The 22,151-nt window shown below is 44.7% G+C and overlaps 1 protein-coding gene across 1 annotated transcript in view; it reads right to left on the minus strand.

Annotated features, from left to right (window-relative positions):
• The window catches only part of VBP1 (VHL binding protein 1), a 39,308-nt gene extending 17,437 nt beyond the window's left edge, over positions 1-21,871 (minus strand). The window contains exons 1-3 of the mRNA XM_073599397.1: positions 21,728-21,871; positions 4,126-4,250; positions 3,978-4,044 (exon numbers count right to left, since the gene is read on the minus strand). Coding sequence (XP_073455498.1) covers positions 3,978-4,044; positions 4,126-4,250; positions 21,728-21,805 — 270 coding nt within the window. The 5' untranslated portion in view covers positions 21,806-21,871. The remainder of the gene's footprint in view (positions 1-3,977; positions 4,045-4,125; positions 4,251-21,727) is intronic.
• Positions 21,872-22,151: the final 280 nt, after the last annotated feature.

Here is a 22,151-nt window from a genome sequence, read left to right on the forward strand (position 1 = left end):
TCAGAGCGCAGGGAACACAGCGATAACAGCTTTCATTTTGATTGCCGTGTTCCCGACGCTCAATGTCACAGATGTTACAGCCACACCCCGGGAACTTTGAGTGACAGATCGCCTGTCCTGAGATAGAGAGATACACACACACACACACTTTTTCATGTGACAACACTGAAGAAATGACACTTTGCTACAATGTAAAGTAGTGAGTGTACAGCTTGTATAACAGTGTACATTTGCTGTCCCCGCAAAATAACTCCACACAGCCATTAATGTCTAAACTGCTGGCAACAAAAGTGAGTACACCCCTAAGTGAAAATGTCCAAATTGGGCCCAAAGTATCAATATTTTGTACGGCCATTAATTTTCCAGCATAGCCTTAACCCTCTTGGGCATAGAGTTCACCAGAGCTTCACAGGTTGCCACTGGAGTCCTCTTCCACTCCTCCATGATGACACAGAGCTGGTGGATGTTAGAGACCTTGCGCTCATTCACCTTTCGTTTGAGGATACCCCACAGATGCTCAATAGGGTTTAAGTCAGGAGACATGCTTGGCCAGTCCATCACCTTTACCCTCAGCTTCTTTAGCGAGGCAGTGGTTGTCTTGGAGGTGTGTTTGGGGGTCGTTATGTTGGAATACTACCCTGCAGCCCAGTCTCTGAAGGGAGGGGCTCATGCTCTGCTTCAGACACGCTTGACACCATCTGAACCAAATAAGTTTATCTTGGTCTCATCAGACCACAGGACATTGTTCCAGTAATCCATGTCCTTAGTCTGCTTGTCTTCAGCAAACTCTTTGCAGGCTTTCTTGTGCATCATCTTTAAAAGAGGCTTCCTTTTGGGACGACAGCCATGCTGTGTGCGGCGTATGGTCTGAGCACTGACAGGCTGACCCCCACCCCTTCAACCTCTGCAGCAATGCAATGCAATATGACGCTGAGCACGTGCACTCAACTCCTTTGGTTGACCACGGCGAGGCCTGTTCTGAGTGGAACCTTTCCCGATGAACCGCTGTATGGTCTTGGCCACCGTGCTGCAACTCAGTTTCAGGGTCTTGGTAAACTTCTTATAGCCTAGGCCATCTTTATGTAGAGCAACAATTCTTTTTTTCAGATCCTCAGAGAGTTCTTTGCCATGAGGTGCCATGTTGAACTTCCAGTGACCAGTATGAGAGAGAGAGAGAATAATAACACCAAATTTAACACACCTGCTCCCCATTCACACCTGAGACCTTGTGACACTCAAGGGTCACATGACACCAGGGAGGGAAAATGGCTATTTGGACCCAATTTGGACATTTTCACTTAGGGTGTACTCACTTTTGTTGCCAGCGGTTTAGACATTAATGGCTGTGTGAGTTATTTTGAGGGGACAGCAAATTTACACTGTTATACAAGCTGTACACTCACTACTTTACATTGTAGCAAAGTGTCATTTCTTCAGTGTTGTCACATGAAAAGATATAATAAAATATTTACAAAAATGTGAGGGGTATGTATGTATGTGTATATATTATATATATATATATATATATATATATATATATATATATATATATATATATATATATATATATATATATATATATATATATATATATATATATATATATATATATATATCTCCCCAAAACTAGCCCTGCCCATCCTCACATACCCCAATATAAAAACACCTGTCAGGGGCAGCTATGTACGAAGACGTTGCTGCTTGCACTACACATGTTGCATATCACCATGCATGCCGGAGTGAGAGCAACAGGTTAATATATTTTGTGTGTTATAAAATAATCCAAGGTGTTAAAGACCATGTATCCAAATTAAAGCCTGATGTATTATTAAATTAGGGTAGACTTCAAATGCTAAAAATGAAAACACTTTGGAACTCAAGGGGATTTAGAGCGAAAAAGGCCTGGGGACTCAAGAAGGTAACCACTTCCCACCTGGGCCAATTCTGTCACTTCACTCCTAAATGTAAAAATCATCACTTTTTTCTAAAAAAATTATTTAGAACCCCCAAACATATGTTTTTGGTTTTTTTTTTTAGCAGAGACCCTAGGGAATAAAATGGCAGCCATTACAACTTTTTATGTCACACGGTATTTGAATAGCGATTTTTCAAACACTTTTTTTGAAAAAACAAAAAAAGAAACACACAGTTTCATGAATTGAAAGGGAAAAAAAAAAAAAGAAAAGAAACAGTAAAGTTAGCCCAATTTTTTTGCATAATATGAAAGATGATGATGTTACACTGATTAAAACACCCAACATGTCACACTTTAAAATTGCGCACCACTTGTGGAATGGCGCCAAACTTTGGTACTTAAAAATCTCCATAGGCAACGCTTTAAAAAAATTTTTTAACATGTTACCCATTTAGAGTTACAGAGGAGGTCTTGGACTAGAATTGTTGCTCCCGCTCTAACGTTCACCGCGATATCGCACATGTGCAGTTTGAACGCTGTTTACGTATGTGGGCGCAACATACGTATGCTTTCGCTTCTGTGTGTGAGCGCTTTTTTAAAAAAATTTTTACACTTTCCCTTTCAAAAAAAAAATTGCTCACTTTTATCCTATTACAAGGAATGTAAACACCACTTGTAATAGGAATAGTGCACGACAGAACCCTTCTATGGAGAGATGTGGGGTCTATAAGACCCCACGTCTCCTCCAGGCAGGAAAGACCGAAATCGAAAGAAAAAATAAACGATCGCTGCCTTTCCAGCCTAGTCCCCGGCAATATGTACATCTGCCGGGCTGGACGTGACGTCATGACGACGCGCCCGGGCCTCCGAAGTTCATAGAGATTGCCAGGGACCATCTGTCCCTTGGAAATCTCTATGCTCAACTTTTGGCGCCGGTGGATTCCTTCTCTGGCTCCCCAGTCGCACGGGCGAGCCGTTAGAAGCAACCGCCAGTAAGAACGATCAAGCAGCTGAACTGATAGTATGATTGTTCTTAAAGTACAAGGAATCGCCAGCCGAAAAAGAGGATATCTAGATGATGCCTGTAGCTGCAGGCATCATCCAGATATCTCAACTTAAAGTCCAGGACGTCATATGAGGTACCTTGGGCAGGAAGTGGTTAATCTGCTGGCCTACAGTAAAAAAGGGTAGGCCTAGGGCTGTAACCAGCACACAACATCGCGTTAAAAAGACATAACAATGGACAACCCACAACATGTAGAATCGTACATTTTTCTTACCATACCTTCCTTTCCTTTACCTTGATAGGAATTCTTCAGTTAAAGAGTACTGATATACAGTGTCCAGTCTGTCATTCCACCCCCTCCGCCCCTTATCGTCCCCCACTTTAAATGAATGAAGGTATTCTTCTCTCCTTGCCTATACTACACTCTTTTTGGGCAACGATAACCTTTTGGCATGTTGTCAAGGCCTGGACTCAAGCCTCTTGGACACTAAGCCTCCTACATTAATTGTGATCTTTGTGCATATTGTTCCGTGGTTGCAGATGGCCTGCATGCCACCGGAAAATTGCTCAATACACTGTTATTCTCTATGACTAGAGTGTGTGGTGTGAAATGCACCTGAGTGGTGTGTCTTAGGAGTTAAAGGCTGAGGCCATTCACATTCCTCTCTACCCGTTGAGCTAGTGGTGTATGGTATTCCTCATCCCGTCATGCTTTCTGGATCAAGCACAAGACAGCCTGCACCTTTACGCTGCTGTAAGACCCCAGGATTTTTTTGCTTTTCCCATCAGAGCACCTTGAGCGGCACTACAAGTGGTTACAAGATTTTGTGACTGTTTACCACTATGTCAGATGTCTTGAGATGTCTCTCAATCTCATACCTATTGTATGCAGTTGTATGTCAGTTGACCTTGTATTGGAGCAACTCACATTTCAATGCCAATCTATGCGCGCTTCACTGTACTGTTATCACTTGAAAAACTTTCTAATAAAAAAGCATTTAAAATAAAAAGAAACATAAAATAATAAGTACATTGCTTGGAAGAGATAACGGTTACCTTTTTCTTTTGCATATGCTTCAAAATTTCTAACGTCTGTTTAATTTCTGGGATCTGACTCTTTAGTCTGCCAAAAGTAAAAGAAAAACAAGTCAAAATTAAATTTAAAAAAAATACAAAACACACATACGTCTGCAAGAGTACGCACCTCCTTTTCTTCTGAGAAAGATTTAATTCCATAAACTTATACTTCTGATACTGTTCATCTAATCGCTTAAGAACTACATCAGCCGTTTCATTTCCAGGTTTCTGCATGAATGAATCCACATCTTCCTATAACAGATCAGAAACTGAAAGATCAATTTTCTTCACATTACTGCTGTACTGTGTTTAGCACAGTGGTTTTCACTGTTCTGTCAAAAACACCCTCCCACCCCCAAAATGAGCACTTAATGGGGAACTACGCTTCATCTGAGTGCCATAAACGCCTTTTTTTTTTTTTTTTTTTTTTTTAAATAGTCAAAGCAAACAATCCATCTAGGTCTACAGGCTTTATTTTGCTGAGAAATCACTTTGAAAAACACTCCCTTAGCATTTCTGGCTGCAGCCATCTTGAGTAAGGGCAGATGATTCATGTAACATTTACTTCCTAGAATCCATCTGCCCTTAGCTCAGCCTTGGAGGCAGGAGGGTGTGCTTAGCTGAGAAAACTACTCCTCCCCATCTGAAGACTCCTGGGATGCATCACATTTGCCTAGGCATGGAAACCAGAAAGAAACTGAAAAAAATTAAAAAAGTAAATATGATATACAGTCCCATCTTTTTACTAAGGCTAGCAGCATAAGGCCTCATGCACACTGGATGTTGTAAAAACATCAGTAGCATTAGCTGTAGAGTGAGTTTTGTAGCGTTTTTTGCAGGAGTACTGTTTTTCAGTGTTTTTTAGCAAAACTATACTCCCACAAAAGCTTATGACTCAAAAACGCTGATAAATGCATGGACACATAGGATAACATGCTGGGGAGTTTACTGGCTGCAGAAAAAACATCTGAAGCCAAAAATAGCAGCTGTAAAAACGTCCAGGGTGCATGAGGCCTAAGGATTACAATTAGTCAATGTTAATTGAGAGAGTGACAATGCACTTTAATATATTTCAGCCCACTAGTCCTTAAAAGTGATATTAATACCTTGTAAGCACTTTTGGGGCCCAATTTAAATCACTCGCTGAGTAAGCAGCTTTCATTTTTTTAATCCTTGCCTAGTAGAGCTGCACTATTCTGGCTAAAATGAGAATCACGATTCTCACGGTGGAACATCTTTCACATTATACAAAAAAATTGCACTAACTTTACTGTTTTTTTTTTTTTTTTTTTTAGATTCACTGAAGTGTATTTTTTCCCCAAAAAATATGTTTGAAAGACCGCTGTGCAAATACAGTGCGACATAAAATATTGCAACAACCACCATTTTATTCTCTATGGTCTCAGAGAGATGATAGATATATAGAGAGAGATAGAGATATATAGATAGAGATAGATTAGATAGATATATAAATAGATTCTATCCATCTATCTAACCTATTTGGGGTTTCTAAGTAATTTTCTAGCAGAAAATACTGATTTAAACCACATGCCGACCAGGCCATAGCCGAAAGACAGCTACAGCGCGGTCGGCTTGTTCTGGGAGGGTATCCATGGACGTCCTCCGGAACACGGGCACGGTAGAGTCCGTGCTCGCCAGGTTCACGGGACCCAGCGCAACACAGATCGCGGTAAAGGGCCAATGACAGCGGCCCTTTACCATGTGATCGCTCCCTCCAATGAAGAAGTGATCACAATGTCAACAAACTAGGGTCATGCAGAAGTCCAGCTCTCTTCTCTCCTCACACAGATACAGCGCAAGAGGAGAGAAGAGAGATCGTATGTCAAACAGTGAGTGTGACTAATTTGCAGAGTACAACAGTGCCCAGCAGTGCCATACAAGGGCCACTAGAGTGCTCATCGGTGCCATCAGTACCACATCAGCGTCACTAGAGTGCTCATCTGCACCACTACAGCACTCAACAGTGCCACTACAGTACCCAATAGTGCACATCAGTGCCCATAAGTGAGTGCTCATCAGTGCAACCATATCAGTGGATCCTTATTAGCGCCCATCAGTGCATCCTCAGTGTGGTGCATTAGTGTACAGCAGTGCAGCCTCTTCAGAGCCCAGCAGTGCAGCCATATCTGTCCAAGTGTCCCTACCACAGCAGCCCACAGTCACCAGTATTGCAAAACGATTTTTTCCGCTGAGGCGGCATACCAACTGCTTAGCTTAACCGACGAGAGCAGCGGGAAGCTCTGCGTCCGACTCTGGTTCAGAATATGAGCCCGTTGTAAGCAGTTGGGTCTGCTACAGAATCGGAGGAAGAGCAAAGTGTGCCCATGAAACTAAGGCGTGCAGGCATGGAGCAGCAGGCTACAGTAGTGCTGTGGCATCAACCAGCAGCTCAGTGCCATCCAGAAGAAATGAAGTACCACTGCAGCAAAGGCCAAGAACTGGCGGAGTGTCATCTCGGCCCCAAAGCATTAGGACCCATGCCAGCCTTCCCTATGCCCTTGAAAACCCTCTGTGACTTCCCTATAATTCAAGAGCAGCAAACATCCCCCCTTTCAGCGCCCAGCCAGGTGTTCAGGTGAACACAGAATGTTACCCCTATTGATTTTTTAAATTTCATTTTTACCCAAAACCCATTATCCTCAATCGTGGCCCAGTGCAACCTCTATGCACAACAATTCATAACAAGCAACCCTGGTTCAAGTTATGCCCGTCCCTAACATTTAATATGGGACTCGCAAAAAAAAAATGAATTATACTCCTATTGGTCCACCAACCCCATCCACCACATACCAAGATCAAGATGCCTTATGATAATGCGTTTCCCCCATTACAATGACAACACCCAGTGCCTTTCCTGAAATGACCAATCACATGACAAATTATTTAAAATTTCGGCCACTTTTTTTTTCGGAGAAATTCCCCCAGTTATTTATCCCCGACCAAAATATCTCCGTGAATGAGTCATTGGTACACTTCACAGGTAGGCTTGGCTTCAAGCAGTTTATCCCCAGCAAAAGGGCCCGATATGAGGGTAAGCTCTACAAGCTATGTGACCGAGCCACAGGGTACATCTACGCCTTCCTGGTGTACGAAGGGAAGGACACCCAACTGCAGCCCCCTGAATGTCCGGAGTACATCGGAGCCAGGAGAAAAGTGGTTTAGGAGCTCGTATATCCACTCCTTGGAAAGGGTTACCATCTTTATGGTGGATACTTACTATACAAGCTTGCCCCTGTTCCGCAATCTTTACCGCTAGAACACTCCAGCATGTGGTACAGTGCGAGCCAACAGAAAGGGCTTCCCGCAAAGGCTCGTTACTGAAAGACTACAACAACAAGGGGAGACGGCGTCTTTTCGGAATGAGGAGATACTGGCCATCAGGTGGAGGGACAGACGAAACGTCCACATGCTCACAACGATCCATAATGACACCTATGTGGAAATCCCCAGAAGAAATGGCCCAATCCAGAAACCAGCATGTGTCCATGACTATATTTTGTTTATGGAGGGGGAGTCGACTTCAATGATCAGATGATCGAACTCTACCTTCCCACAAGAAAAAGCTGCTATTGGTATAAAAAAGTCTCCATATATCTTTTCAGTTTGGCCATTTACAATAGTTATGTTATTAACCGTAAATCTACAGAGAGCCCTGTATCTTATCTTCAGTACCAAGAAGAAATTATCTCCACCCTTTTGTACTCTGAAGGCCCACCAGAAAGCATTCGCTCGGATTCAGTGAGCAGACTCCACAAACGCCACTTTCCTGAGAGACTCCTTCACCACGAAACGTCAGAAGAAATGCCGGGTGTGCTCTAGAAGGAGCTAGAAGAGACACCCTGTATTATTGTACCCAATGTCATTCCCAACCAGGCCTTTGTATTGGTGAATGTTTCTGCCGTTACCATACTTATCTACATTATTAGGGAAGTATGGTAAACGTAATTGTCATTTACCGCCACACCCCTTATGCCACTGTACATAACCCTGCCTTCTCCAGAACTGACCCTAGCCTGCTAAACGACCACGCTTCTGCCGTTAAACTGTACCTACCTCTGCCTGCTCTGGAACTGACCCTAGACTGTTTGACCATGTTTTTTGCCTGCCTCTTGGACTGATCTTTTATTTTGCTACTGGAGTAGTAGGCTTCATAACACAGGGTCTCACATATGTGAGGGACTCCAGAATTGTTTTTCTGGATGAAGAAAACTAATTTTTTAGTTTTCTCATTCCCGGATTAGGGTCTGGAGACTCAGAGGCTTCAAAGAGATTTGGGTGGGAGAAGCCTCTACCCCTGCCCCGATTCTTTCCTGGCCTGCTGCTTGTATTATGGACCATGTTCCCGTTTACTACCAGGACCAATATTTTGGCACTGCTGGCAATATCTCTATACCTATCTCTACCTGCACTGACCCTGGACTGTATATGGACAGTATCCCTGCCTGTACTGACTATGGACAATATTCCTGCCTAGACAATTCCATTCACTGTCGCTGACCACGTCCCTGCCTGCTGCCTGGATCAGGGCTCTCTTCCCGTGGAGAACTGCACTACTAAAACCACAGGTAATCTTTTGTTTACCCTTTGCTCAGCAGAATGTATTTTGGGGTGTAATTCTTGGTATGTACAAGCTATCTGTTAGAAATATCAAGGGCCTTCATAAATGTGATAGGATGTAAGGAAATTAGATGTGTAATTTATGTCCCTAGAACATCTGATGGTGCTCCTTGAATGTTGGGTCTCTGTATGTGGCCAAGCTGTGTAACGCGTTTTCATTTTTTTCCCCACATTTTCCAAAAACTTTTGGAAAAAAAAAAGAACTATTCAAAAGACTCATTATGCCTCAGATTATAAGTTGGGGTGTTTTCTTTCCAAAATGGGGTCATTTTGTGGGCATTTCCATTGTCCTGGAAAAAAAATCTTCATTTTGCAAAGAATTGTGTGAAAAAATGACAACTTCAAAAAACTAACCGTGCCTCTTTAAATACCTTGGAATGTCTACTTTCCAAAAAGGGTTTATTTGGGGGGGTATTTGTAGTTTCCTGGCTTGTTAGTGTCTCAGGAAATGATAGGCCTCAGTACATCAGGTGTAATCAGGTGTGATCAATTTTCAGAGATTGGCACCATAGCTTGTAGACTCTATAACTTTCACAAAGACAAAATAATTTATGCTGATTTGGGTTATTTTTACCAAAGATAGCAGTATAGTATAAGCAGTGTAGCAGTATAAATTTTGGCCAAAATTTATGAAAAAAAATTACTAATTTGAAAAATGTTATAACAGAAACGAAGAATAATGCATTTTTTTTTTACAAAATTTTTGGTCTTTTTTATTTATAGCGCAAAAAATAAAAAACCCAGTGGTGATCAAATACCACCAAAAGAAAGCTCTATTTGTGTGAAAAAAATGACAAAAAGTTCATGTGGGTACAGTGTTGCATGACTGAGTAATTGTCATTCAAAATGTGAGAGCACCGAAAGCTGAAAATTGGTCTGGTTAGGAAGGGGGTTTAAGTGCCCAGTTGTCAACTGGTTAACTTGTAAGCAACTGACCTTATTTACACACAGAAGTTCATTCCTTTGATCTAAAAGCTAGGAGAGATACAATGTATCTCTTCTCTATATCACAGCACTGAGGAATGTTGATAAACATTGCCGGTGTTCTATCGAGAAACGCCCTCCGTTGAAAAATGCTTCAGATGCGTGTGTCGCATGCGCAGACCCAACGTCATTCCAGCTATGTTGATCAGCTGGCGTGACGTCAAACGGGGCACATGCGCAGATCGTCAGGCATTATCCAACGATCTGCTAAGCGCCGAGAGAGAATGCAATTGTTGGATTCTTCCTCGCTATTGTGGGGCGGATTGTGAGTGTTATAACCCGCCCTTAGATACAGCCAAAACCTGCCGTTTAACATACTCAAGCCACATGCAACAGACAGAAAAAAACCCCCGTCCAATACAGCCAAAACCCGCCCCGCAACAGCGAGGCAGAATCTAACAATTTCATTCTCCCTCGGTGCTTAGCAGATCCTCAGATACTGCCTCCGATAATCTGCGTGTGGACATCACGCCAGCTGATCAACATATCAGCTGGAGTGACGTTGCGTACTGTGCAGACCCATCGTAGGCATTTTTTTAACAGGGGGTAATTTCGACAGAACACCTGCTTTTTTTTTTTTTGACAGCTCTGAGCAGCTCTGCACTCGTCACATAGAATCAAGGAAATGTCGGGTTAAGATTGTGAGGGGAGGGGGTTGAATCGAGATTGTGATCTTTTAACGATTAATCATGCAGCTCTATTGCTTAGGTTGCAGTTTAATCTGGTGCCATGATGACTTCCCCTAAGGTTTCCTGTTTCACGATGGCTCCTTTCTAATTCAGTATCCTATGTGGAGTCCTCTGAACCAGAAGTTCAGAGAAGCAGCACTGACAGAGCAAGAGCCAGCAGCACTGGAAACTGTAAACTGCAAGTGCTGGGGTAAGAATTTTAACAAAGTTTATAGTGGACTGTTTATTGTGCTCAGTGTGGTAAAGTAGTATTAAACCCTTGGGGTATTTTTAGTCTAATCATTAGCCTTTTTTCAGATTTTTCACAAGCTTAACCACTTGCCAACCGGGCCATAGCCGAAAGAAGGCTGCAGCGCGGTCGGCTAGTTCTGGGTGGACGTCCGTGGGACGTCATCCCAGAATCCTGCTCTCGTGCGCCCCCTGGGGCGCGCACCTGAGAACTTCCATGACCGCCGATCATGGCAAACGGCTGCTGATTGCGGCCGTTTACCATGTGATCGCTCCGTCAGATGACGGAAAATTGCTGCGCAAATACCGTGCGAGATAAAAAGTTCCACCAACTGCCATTGTATTCTCTAGGGTCTTTGCGAAAAAATATATATATAATGTTTTGGGGTTCTATGTAATTTTCTAGCAAATAAATGATTATTTTTACATGTATGAGAGAAATATAAGAATTGGCCTGGGTGCTCCAGAACGCCTGAAGGTGCTCCATGCATGTTGGGCCTCTGTATGTGGCCACACTGTGTAAAAGTCTCACACATGTGGTATTGCCATACTTTGGAGTAATAGCAGAATGTGTTTTGGGGTGTAATTTGTGGTATGCATATGCTGTGTGTGAGAAATAACCTAATATGAAAATTTTGTCAACAAAGAAAAAAAAAAAAAAAAAAAATCTTGATTTTGTAAAGAATTGTGGGAAAAAAAGACAATTTCAAAAAAAACTCACCATGCATCTTTTCAAATACCTTGGAATGTCTTCTTTCCAAAAAAGGGTCATTTGGGGGGTATTTGTACTTTTCTGGCATGTTAGGGTCTCAAGAATTTAGATAGGCCGTCAGTACTTCAGGTGTGATCAATTTTCAGATATTGGCACCATAGCTTTTGGACTCGAACTTTCACAAAGACCAAATAATATCCACCGATTTGGGTTATTTTTACCAAAGATATGTAGCAGTATAAATTTTGGCCAAAATTTACGAAGAAAAATTACTAATTTGCTAAATTTTATAACAGAAACAAAGAAAAATTAATTTTTTTACCAAATTTTCAGTCTTTTTTCTTTTATAGCGCAAAAAATAAAAAACCCAACGGTGATTAAATACCGCCAAAAGAAAGCTCTATTTGTGTGAAAAAAAGGACGCAAATTTCATATGGGTACAGTGTTGTATGACTGTGTAATTGTCATTCAAAATGTGAGAGCACTGAAAGCTGAAAATTGGTCTGGTTAGGAAGGGGGTTTAAGTGCCCAGTGGTCAAGTGGTTAACCTGCCAGTAACACTTCCTGCTCTAGGGTGACAATGCTCACACACTGCATCATAGCTATAGAAGAGAAGTGTCGTTGCCCTAGGTTGCTTCACCGATACGATTACAAACACCTCAGCCTCTTCATTACATAGGGAGGAGGTGTTTTCGAATTCACAGCAGATATCTAAGAAGAAGATAATATTGTTCATTTCAGTACGCAGAGAGTTACAGGATTTATGGAAGATCAACAGGGTTTTATTTTCAATACTTCTCCTAAAAAGGATATCAAAGCTTTTGAGAGAGTGATATAGATCTCAAGAGAGGTTAGCAAAACTTTTTGATGCAATATTAAAATTTTGTTTGGCAGGTTATCAGTCCTTGGATGACATCTCTAGATATTGAAAGGAAACCTCTTAACCACTTTAGCCCCGGAAGAATTTACCCCCTTCCTGACCAGAGCACTTTTTGCGATTCGGCACTGCGTCGCTTTTTGCTATAATAAATATCCCCCAAAAATATATATAAAATTTTTTTTCCCCTCAGTTTAGGCTGATACGTATTCTTCTATATGTTTGTTAAAAAAAAAAAAAAAAAAATTGCGATAAGCGATTGAGCGGTTCGCGCAAAAGTTATAGCATTTACAAAATAGGGGATAGTTTTATGGCATTTTTATTAATATATATATTTTTTTTTAAATGGCGGCGATCAGCGATTTTTATTGTGATTGCGACATTATGGTGGACACATCGGACATTTTTGGGACCATTGTCATTAATACAGCAATCAGAGCTATAAAAATGCACCGATTCCTGTGTAAATGACACTGGCAGTGAAGGGGTTAACCACTAGGTGGCAGTGTAGGGGTTAAGTGTGTCCTAGGGGCGTGTTTCTAACTGTGAGGGGGGTGGATACATGTTACATGTCACTGATCTCTGCTCCGATGACAGGGAGCAGAGATCGAGTGACACTGTCACTAGGCAGAACGGGGAGATGCTGTTTACATCAGCATCTCCCCATTCTTCCTCCCCGTGAGGCGATCGCAGGTATCCCTGCGGCGATCGAGTCTGTGGGACCCGCGACCCGACTCACGGAGCTTGCTGCGTGTGCGTGCCCGCCTCTTAAAGGGCAACGTACAGGTACGTGGTTTTGCCTGTACGAGCCCTTCTGCCGCAGTATATCTGCGTGAGGCGGTCGGCAAGCGGTTAAAGAGGAACTGCAGTCTACTCACATAATTTGTAATAAAAACATCTTTGCCATTCTGAAGCTTCCCTCCAACCACTTTGCAAATTATTTTATATATACTGCGATTCTGTACTTCCCAAATATGCTGCAGAAATCCCTCCACCGGGTATGGCTGCATCCATTTTAACTGTGGGCAGCTGAAGCTGCAGCCTGTTCACTTCCTGAATTTACACAGGCACCTCCAGTTCTGCAGCTCTCATTGGCCCTCTTATGACTCATCCACCCTCTCTTCCTGGCAAACTCTCACAAGAGTGAGAGAGAGCTTTGCAAGATGTCATAAGCCTAGGCTAATGACCAGACAAGAAACAGGAAGTGGGCTGTGTAAGGTATTTACTGGCAGAAAAAAAATGTTTTACTATCCAAAGTTAAAACAACAAGGGCAGGGGATTTAATAGATGGAAGCTTGAAAACATGACTGAAGGTCCGCTTTAAGGGAAATATCTGGGCTGCAATGGTTTGTCATGTCTACACGCCAAGGCAACAAGTGAAAGCATTCAGCACACAGCACCATGTGGGCATTACCTACTTGCCTACTAGGCACTTTTACCCCGTTCCTGCTCAGACCAATTTTCAGCTTTCAGCGCTGTCACACTTTGAAATGACAATTGTGTGGTCATACAACACTGTACCCACATTACATTTTTATCATTTTTTTTTTTAACACACAGAGCTTTCTTTTGGTGGTAAAAAAGTAAAGAAAATTTTGAACAAAAAAAAAAAAAAAAACATTTTTTATATTTTGTTATAAAATTTTGCAAACCAGCAATTTTTCACCTTCACTGATAGGCAGCACTGATGAGGAGGCACTGATAATCAGTGCTGATGCCCCTTTAAGCTGTCAGCATGGGGAAATCAAAGTTGTTAACTGGCTTTTGTTCACATTCTATTATCAGCAGTCATTGGCTGACAGCTGATTACGTGGTAAAAGGTGGCTGTGATTGGCCCTTTACCTCGATCTGCGATCCACTGAGTCCAAAGGACTCTGCGCTCACAGAGCACGCTGCCCGCATGCCGCAGGAGGTGCGTGGGCAGCATGATCACTGGAGGACATCCATGACTGCCCTCACTGCAAACTAAGCCCTCGCTGTATTGGTCTTTCAGTCTTTCAGCTATAGCGCTGGCAGGAAGTAGATAAAGGATAAGTTCCCCTTATGGAACATGTAATATATTCCAGCAACTGCAAACCCCCCCCCCCATGGCACCAAGCTAGCATCTTCTAACCCCACTCGCTGTCATGGTTTGAAATTAACATGGCCATGCGGGGGTCCGCTTGGCTGCATTCATCATACAAAGAGTTCTGTGATGGTCCCACAGTAGTTCTCAATGAACTACCACGTTAAGCACTCAGGTAGTTCATTGTCTTCTCCTGTCAGTGTGCATCTGTCTCTAAGAGGTACAAGCAGACGACTTAAGGCACGTACACACGATCGGACTTTTTGACAACAAACATGCAAATTAGCTGTTTTGGAGCAACATCCGACCATGTGTATGCTCCATCGGACAAACTTTTTCTGCTTTCATCGAACTTTTGTTGGCTGTGGGAACGCACAAACTTTCCGGCAACAAAAGTCCGATGGAGCAAAGTTCAATCGTGTGTACACAAAACCATCGGACTTTTGTACAAACCACAGTACACAGCCGCGACAATGTATCCAACGTAATCCCATTTCTCGGCGACACGGTACTGTACATCTCGCGCTGGCTGCAATAGGAAAAACACATTTTTCCTATTGCGGAATTCCCCTCTGGGAGCATACCAGGCCCAGGTATGGATTTTAAGGGGAACCCCCTAAGCCGAAAGAACAGCGTGGGGGCCCCCCCAAAATCCATACCAGACCCTTATCTGAGCACGCAGCCCGGCCAGTCAGGAAAGGGGGTGGGGACGAGTGAGCACTGCCCCCTCCTGAACCGTACCAGGCCGCATGCCCTCAACATAGGGGGTGTGGGTGCTTTGGGGGAGGGGGGCGCCCTGCGGCTCCCCCACCCCACAGAACCTTGACCCCATGTTGATGAGGACAAGGGCTTCTTCTCGACAACCCTGGCCGTTGGTTGTCAGGGTCTGCGGGCGAAGGGCTTATCGGAATCCGGGAGCCCCCTTTAATAAGGGGGCCCCCAGATCCCGGCCCGCCACCCTATGTAATGAGTATTATTATTATACAGTATTTATATAGCGCCAACAGTTTAGGTAGCGCTTTACAACTTGAGGGTAGACGGTACAAATACAATACACTTTAATACAGTAGGAATCAGAGGGCCCTGCTCCTTAGCGCTTACAATCTATGAGGGAAGGTCAAGAGATACAAGAGGTAATAACTGTGGGTGATGTGCTGATTGAGAAGATAAATGTACAGTTAGGTGGGGGCCAGATAGGCTTCTCTGAAGAGATGAGTTTTCAGGGATCGTCTGAAAGTGGATAAAGTAGGAGAAAATCGGAAGGATTGGGGTAGAGCATTCCAGAGGATGGGGGAAGCTCTGGAGAAGTCCTGAAGGCGAGCATGGGATGAGGTGACAAGGGAGTTTGAGAGCAGGAGGTCTTGGGAGGAGCGAAGAGAACGATTAGGTTGGTATTTTGTGACTAGGTTAGAGATGGATGTAGCTGGGGGCCAGGTTGTGGATGGCTTTGTAAGTTATAGTTAGTATCTTGAATTTAATTCGGTGACTGAGTGGCAGCCAATGGAGGGATTGGCAGAGGGGTGTAGGAGACGCTGAGCGGTTTGTGAGGTGGATGAGCCTGGCAGCAGCATTCATGATGGACTGAAGTGGGGATAGCCTATTTAGAGGTAAACCAATGAGGCGGGAGATGACCAGGGAGTGGATTAGAAGCTTTGTGGTGACATTGGTTAGGAAGGGGCGTATCTTGGAGATGTTGCGGAGATTGAGGCGGCAAGTTTTGAATAGTGATAGAATGTGGGGTCGAAAGGTTAGTTCAGAGTCCAGGATTACACCTAGGACCTTGGCGTGGGGAGATGGGTTGATAGTTGAGCCGTTGAATTGACAGGGAAATCAGGGGAAGTGGCACCTGAGGGAGGAAATATCATGAGCTCGGTTTTGGATATGTTGGGTTTGAGGAAGTGATGTGACATCCAGGCTGATATGTCTGCTAGTAAGTTGGTAATGCGTGAGGAGACAGATGGAGAGAGCTGGTTGATGGAGCGATAGATGTGGGTGTCATCAGCGTAGAGATGATATTTAAAGCCGTGGGAGGCAATCAACTGACCCAAGGAGGTGGTGCAGATTGAGAAAAGGAGAGGTCCAAGAATAGAACCTTAGGGGACCCCAACGGAGAAAGGGAGAGGAGGAAGTAGAGTTGTGACACTGAAGGAGCAGTGTGATAGGTAGGATGAGAACCAGCGAAGAGTACAGTCACAGAGACCAAAGGAGTGGAGTTTTTTCAGGAGGAGGGGTGGCCTCTTCCCGACAACCCTGGCCGTTGGTTGTCGGGGTCTGCGGGCGAGGGGCTTATCGGAATCCGGGAGCCCCCTTTAATAAGAGGGCAACCAGATGCCGACCCCCCCACCCTATGTGAATGTGTATGGGTTACATCGTACCCCTACCCATTCACCTAGGGAAAAAAGTGTCAATAAAAAAAAAAAAAAAAAAAAAAAAAAAAAAAAAAACACACTACACAGGTTTTTAAAGTAATTTGTTAGGCAGCTCTGGGGATCTTCTTCCGACTTCGGGGGGTCTCTCCGGCCTCTTCTCCCGATGTCCGGTTCTTCTCCGCTCTCTCCGGCCTCTTCTCCCGGTGTCCGGTTCTTCTGCCGGGCTCCTCCGCTATCTTCTGCTCTTTTGCCGCTCTCTTGCTAGCGGTGGCCCGGTCTTCTTCGTCGTCGTCTTCCGATGTTGACACAACGCACTCTCCCGCTGTAATGCTGTGTGAGCACCTCGCGCTGACTTATAGGCATGGGGCGTGGTCACTGAGTGATGTCATCTGGTGACCATGCCCCCTTATGATGTCACATCACCCGGTGACCATGCCCCATGCCTATATAAGTCATCGCGAGGCGCATACACAGCATTACAGCGGGAGAGAGCGTTGCGTCAACATCGGAAGAAGAGAAGACGGAAGAAGACGACGAAGACAACCGGGCCACCGCTAGCAGGAGAGTGGCAAAAGAGCAGAGGAGCTCGGCAGAAGAGGCCGGAGAGACCCCCGAAGTCATAAGAAGACTCCCAAAGTCGGAAGAAGACCCCCAAAGCTGCCTAATAAAATTACTTTAAAAACCTGTGTAGTGTGTGTTTTAATTGACACTTTTTCCCCCCTAGGTGAATGGGTAGGGGTACGATGTACCCCATACTCAACAACTTACGTCCCATCTCCTTGAAAGACTGGTCTACAACCGACTAAGCGACCATCTGACCATGAATAAACTTCTTGATCCCCTTCAGTCCTGTTTTCGCCCTCAACACTCCACAGAAACTGCTCTCCTTAAACTCTCAAATGACCTACTAATGGCTAAAATCAGTGGACACTATTGTGTACTACTTCTCCTGGATCTCTCTGCTGCCTTTGACACAGTGGACCACCCCCTCCTCCTCAAAAAAACTCCACTCCTTTGGTCTCTGTGACTGTACTCTTCCCTGGTTCTCATCCTACCTATCACACTGCTCCTTCAGTGTTACTTACAACTCTACTTCCTCCTCTCCCTTTCTCCGTTGGGGTCCCCCAAGGTTCTATTCTAGGACCTCTCCTTTTCTCAATCTGCACCACCTCCTTGGGTCAGTTGATTGCCTCCCATGGCTTTAAATATCATCTCTACGCTGATGACACCCACATCTATCTCTCCATCCCCCAGCTCTCTCCATCTGTCTCCTCATGCATTACCAACTTACTAGCAGACATATCAGCCTGGATGTCACATCACTTCCTCAAACCCAACATATCCAAAACCGAGCTCAAGATATTTCCTCCCTCAGGCGCCACTTCCCCCGATTTCCCTGTCAATTCAACGGCTCAACTATCAACCCATCTCCCCACGCCAAGGTCCTAGGTGTAATCCTGGACTCTGAACTAACCTTTCGACCCCACATTTTATCACTATTCAAAACTTGCCGCCTCAATCTCCGCAACATCTCCAAGATACGCCCCTTCCTAACCAATGTCACCACAAAGCTTCTAATCCACTCCCTGGTCATCTCCCGCCTCATTGGTTTACCTCTAAATAGGCTATCCCCACTTCAGTCCATCATGAACGCTGCTGCCAGGCTCATCCACCTCACAAACCGCTCAGCGTCTGCTACACCCCTCTGCCAATCCCTCCATTGGCTGCCACTCAGTCACCGAATTAAATTCAAGATACTAACTATAACTTACAAAGCCATCCACAACCTGGCCCCCAGCTACATCTCTAACCTAGTCACAAAATACCAACCTAATCGTTCTCTTCGCTCCTCCCAAGACCTCCTGCTCTCAAACTCCCTTGTCACCTCATCCCATGCTCGCCTTCAGGACTTCTCCAGAGCTTCCCCCATCCTCTGGAATGCTCTACCCCAATCCTTCCGATTTTCTCCTACTTTATCCACTTTCAGACGATCCCTGAAAACTCATCTCTTCAGAGAAGCCTATCTGGCCCCCACCTAACTGTACATTTATCTTCTCAATCAGCACATCACCCACAGTTATTACCTCTTGACCTTCCCTCATAGATTGTAAGCGCTAAGGAGCAGGGCCCTCTGATTCCTACTGTATTAAAGTGTATTGTATTTGTACTGTCTACCCTCAAGTTGTAAACTGTTGGCGCTATATAAATACTGTATAATAATAATACTCATTACATAAGGTGGCGGGCCGGGATCTGTGGGCCCCCTTATTAAAGGGGGCTCCCGGATTCCGATAAGCCCCTCGCCCGCAGACCCTGACAACCAACGGCCAGGGTTGTCGGGAAGAGGCCCTTGTCCTCATCAATATGGGGTCAAGGTTCTGTGGGGTGGGGGGGGCCGCAGGGCGCCCCCCTCCCCCAAAGCACCCACCCCCCATGTTGAGGGCATGTGGCCTGGTACGGTTCTGGGAGGGCACTCGCTCGTCCCCACCCCCTTTCCTGACCGGCCGGGCAGCGTGCTCGGATAAGGGTCTGGTATGGATTTTGGGGGGGGACCCCCATGCCGTTTTTTCAGCGTAGGGGTTCCCCTTAAAATCCATACCAGACCTAAGGGCCTGGTATGCCCCTGGAGGGGAACCCATGCCGTTTTTTTTATTTAAAATTTGGTGTGGAGTTCCCCCTCATGATTCATATCAAACACAGTGCCTGGCATTGGTGGGGATCCAAGGCGGATCCCCGCACCAGTGTGAACCCGGCTCACAGGGTGTCAATCTCGCCGATAAAAGCAGAGAGATTGACACAATATCAGACAATACAGAAGTTGACCAAAGGGTGGTGGTAAAGAGCTGAAAAACCACGTGATTTGGTGAAAGTTGGCTGAAAAAGTTCTGCCGTGTGTGTGCAATACAAACTTATGGCCAACGCCCTTTGTACAAAAATCCACGGGAAAGGTTGTACAAAGTCCTATCATGTGTATGAGGCTTTACACCCACAATCTGCAGGAATCCTGCACTGCACCCACAATCTGCTGACTACAGGTTCAATACTCTGCAGGATCCAAGTAGAAAAAAAATAAATTAAAAAGGAAAAAGCACATTGTTTTACCTGCAAAAAGATTACAATTTATTATTTTAGATTTTTAAAGGTGAACATATCCTTTAACAGCAGGGGGTAGGCAACCTTAAAGAGGTGGAGATCTACCTGAACAACATGGGAGAAGTCAGAGATCACCGGGGCACAGTGTCACCTCCTCACACCTGATTTAAACCTCTAATTGCCATACTTCCGTGTCACAATTGCGCGCATTGCACGGCAAATTATGGGTTTAAATCAGGTGGTGAGGAGACAACATATCACCTCCACTACCTGTCAAATACAATTGGAATGCTTTTCAGAGAAGCAGCAGTGCTGCACTTGCGAATGAGCCCTTAATGGCATTCAACGGTGGCGCCTTTAGGGTGCGTTCACATGTAGTAGTTTGGTAATTCATTGATTCTGTCAGCGTGAAAAGGTATGGGCAGACAGCTTACACTTATAACCTGCTGATGCAATGCTTTACAGGCTCCTGCAAAAAAAAATGAATAAATGCACATTTATTTTGTTTAGCAAAGACCCTAGAGAATACAATGGCGGTCGTTGCAACTTTTTATCTCGCGCGGTATTTGCGCAGCAATTTTTCGAACACTTTTTTTGGGAAATAAAACAGTTTTGTGCTTTAATAAAAAACAAAACAGTAAAGTTAGCCCAATTTTTTTGCATAACATGAAACATGAAGTTACACCGCGTAGATAGATACCTAACATGTCACCCTTGAAAATTGCACATGCTCGTGGAATGGCGCCAAACTGCCACACTTAAAAATCCCCATAGGCGACGCTTTCAATTTTTTTTACTGGTTACATGTGTTTGAATTACAGAGGAGGTCCAGGGCTAGAATTATTGCTCTCACACTAACATTCGTGGCCAAACCACACGTGTGTGGTTTGAACACCGTTTTTATATGTGGGCAGGACTTACGCATGCGTTTGAGCACAGGGGTGCTTTAAATGTTTTATTTTTTTTATTGTTAATTTTACTACTTTTTTTTTTGTTTGACACTTAAAAAAAAATTTTGATCACTTTTATTCCTATTACAAGGAATGTAAACATCCCTTGTAATAGGAATATGGCATGATCGATCCTCTTTACAGTGAGATATGGGGTCATTAAGACCCCACATCTCACCTCTAGGCTGGGAAGCCTGAAAAAAACAAACAAAAAAAAAACCACAGCACTATCTCAGCTTCCCAGCCGAGGCGGCGCCATTTGTTTGAATGCAGAGGCCGAGCGTGATGTCATAACATCGCACCCGGCCTCCGAATGATCAGAGAGACTCCGTCGACCATCTGGTCCGCCGAATATCTCTATGGTAAACATCCGGGGGCCGGCGGATCCTGTCTTCAAATCACTGATGGAAGCAGTGAGACAGTAGAAGGTCCGGAGGGTGGCAGGAGTCCCCTCTCACCGCCCGTAAGAACGATCAAGCGGCGGAACAGTCACCATGATCCTTCTTAGGGTGTAGGGAATTGCCGGCTGAAAAAGCCGATATCTGAATGATGCCTGTAGCTGCACCCATCATTCAGATATACCCTGCAAAGTCAAAGACGTCATATGACGGCCAGGAAGTGGTTAAAGGAGTAGAGCGGTGATGCCTCTCTGCCTCAGCATGCTGATTGGACAGTGAAGACTCAGCAGAAGACTGATGAGCTCATCTCTCTCCTAGCTCACCTGATGGAGCTGCCTGTCCCCAAAGAGGTGAAGTCACAGAAAATAAATGTGATCATTAGTGAATGCCTGGCTGTAATGATGCCTCTTCACCTCTGCCTTGTGATGGCTGGAAATGTACACAGTTTAGTAACCCATAGCAACAATTCTGTGACTAATAAGCTTTATAAATCAGGCTAAGGGACAAAGCTCCTCACACATCACCACCACCTCCCCCCCGGCACGTCTGCGGACAGGGGCGCTGCCATGTGCTGTACAGGAGAGGAGGGGCGCTCCGCAGTACGGGGCAGCCAGGAGAGTCTTCCTTGTATGGACACGGAGCACTCAGTACAGCAACATCCACAGCCGCCCCCCCACCACACATCACATCACATCACACATGTCCGTCCGTACACCGCGCCCTCACCACAAACACGGCCTCCGGGATCCCGAGGTGCGAGCTCTTTATACCGCCGGCACCAACACCCTCATTGGCCGCCGCCATCTTGGAAATCTTGCGTGCTTTGCGTCCCCGCGTTTTATTACAACATTCGCGGCGTCTGTTTAAACCCGCCCCCTAGAACACTGATTGGCCGAGTTGTGTAAGTGGCTGGAGACGTGTGTGGTGGAGAGAGCTATAGATGAGTATAGAGGAGTGGGGCTCTTCTAGGGGTACACACACTCGTCATATACACACATAAGGAGCTCTTCATCTCTGTACTTACATAGCTCCAAACTGTCCCTGATTTGGAGCAATGCCCCTCATTTTGGTCTGATCTATATAGTTGTATATAAAATGCACTTGTTATCTTTCAAAAAGTGTTTCCCAGCACTAAACCTTTCATCTAATT

This window comes from Aquarana catesbeiana, linkage group LG09 (assembly GCF_042186555.1).
Source record: "Aquarana catesbeiana isolate 2022-GZ linkage group LG09, ASM4218655v1, whole genome shotgun sequence".
NCBI lineage: Eukaryota > Metazoa > Chordata > Amphibia > Anura > Ranidae > Aquarana > Aquarana catesbeiana.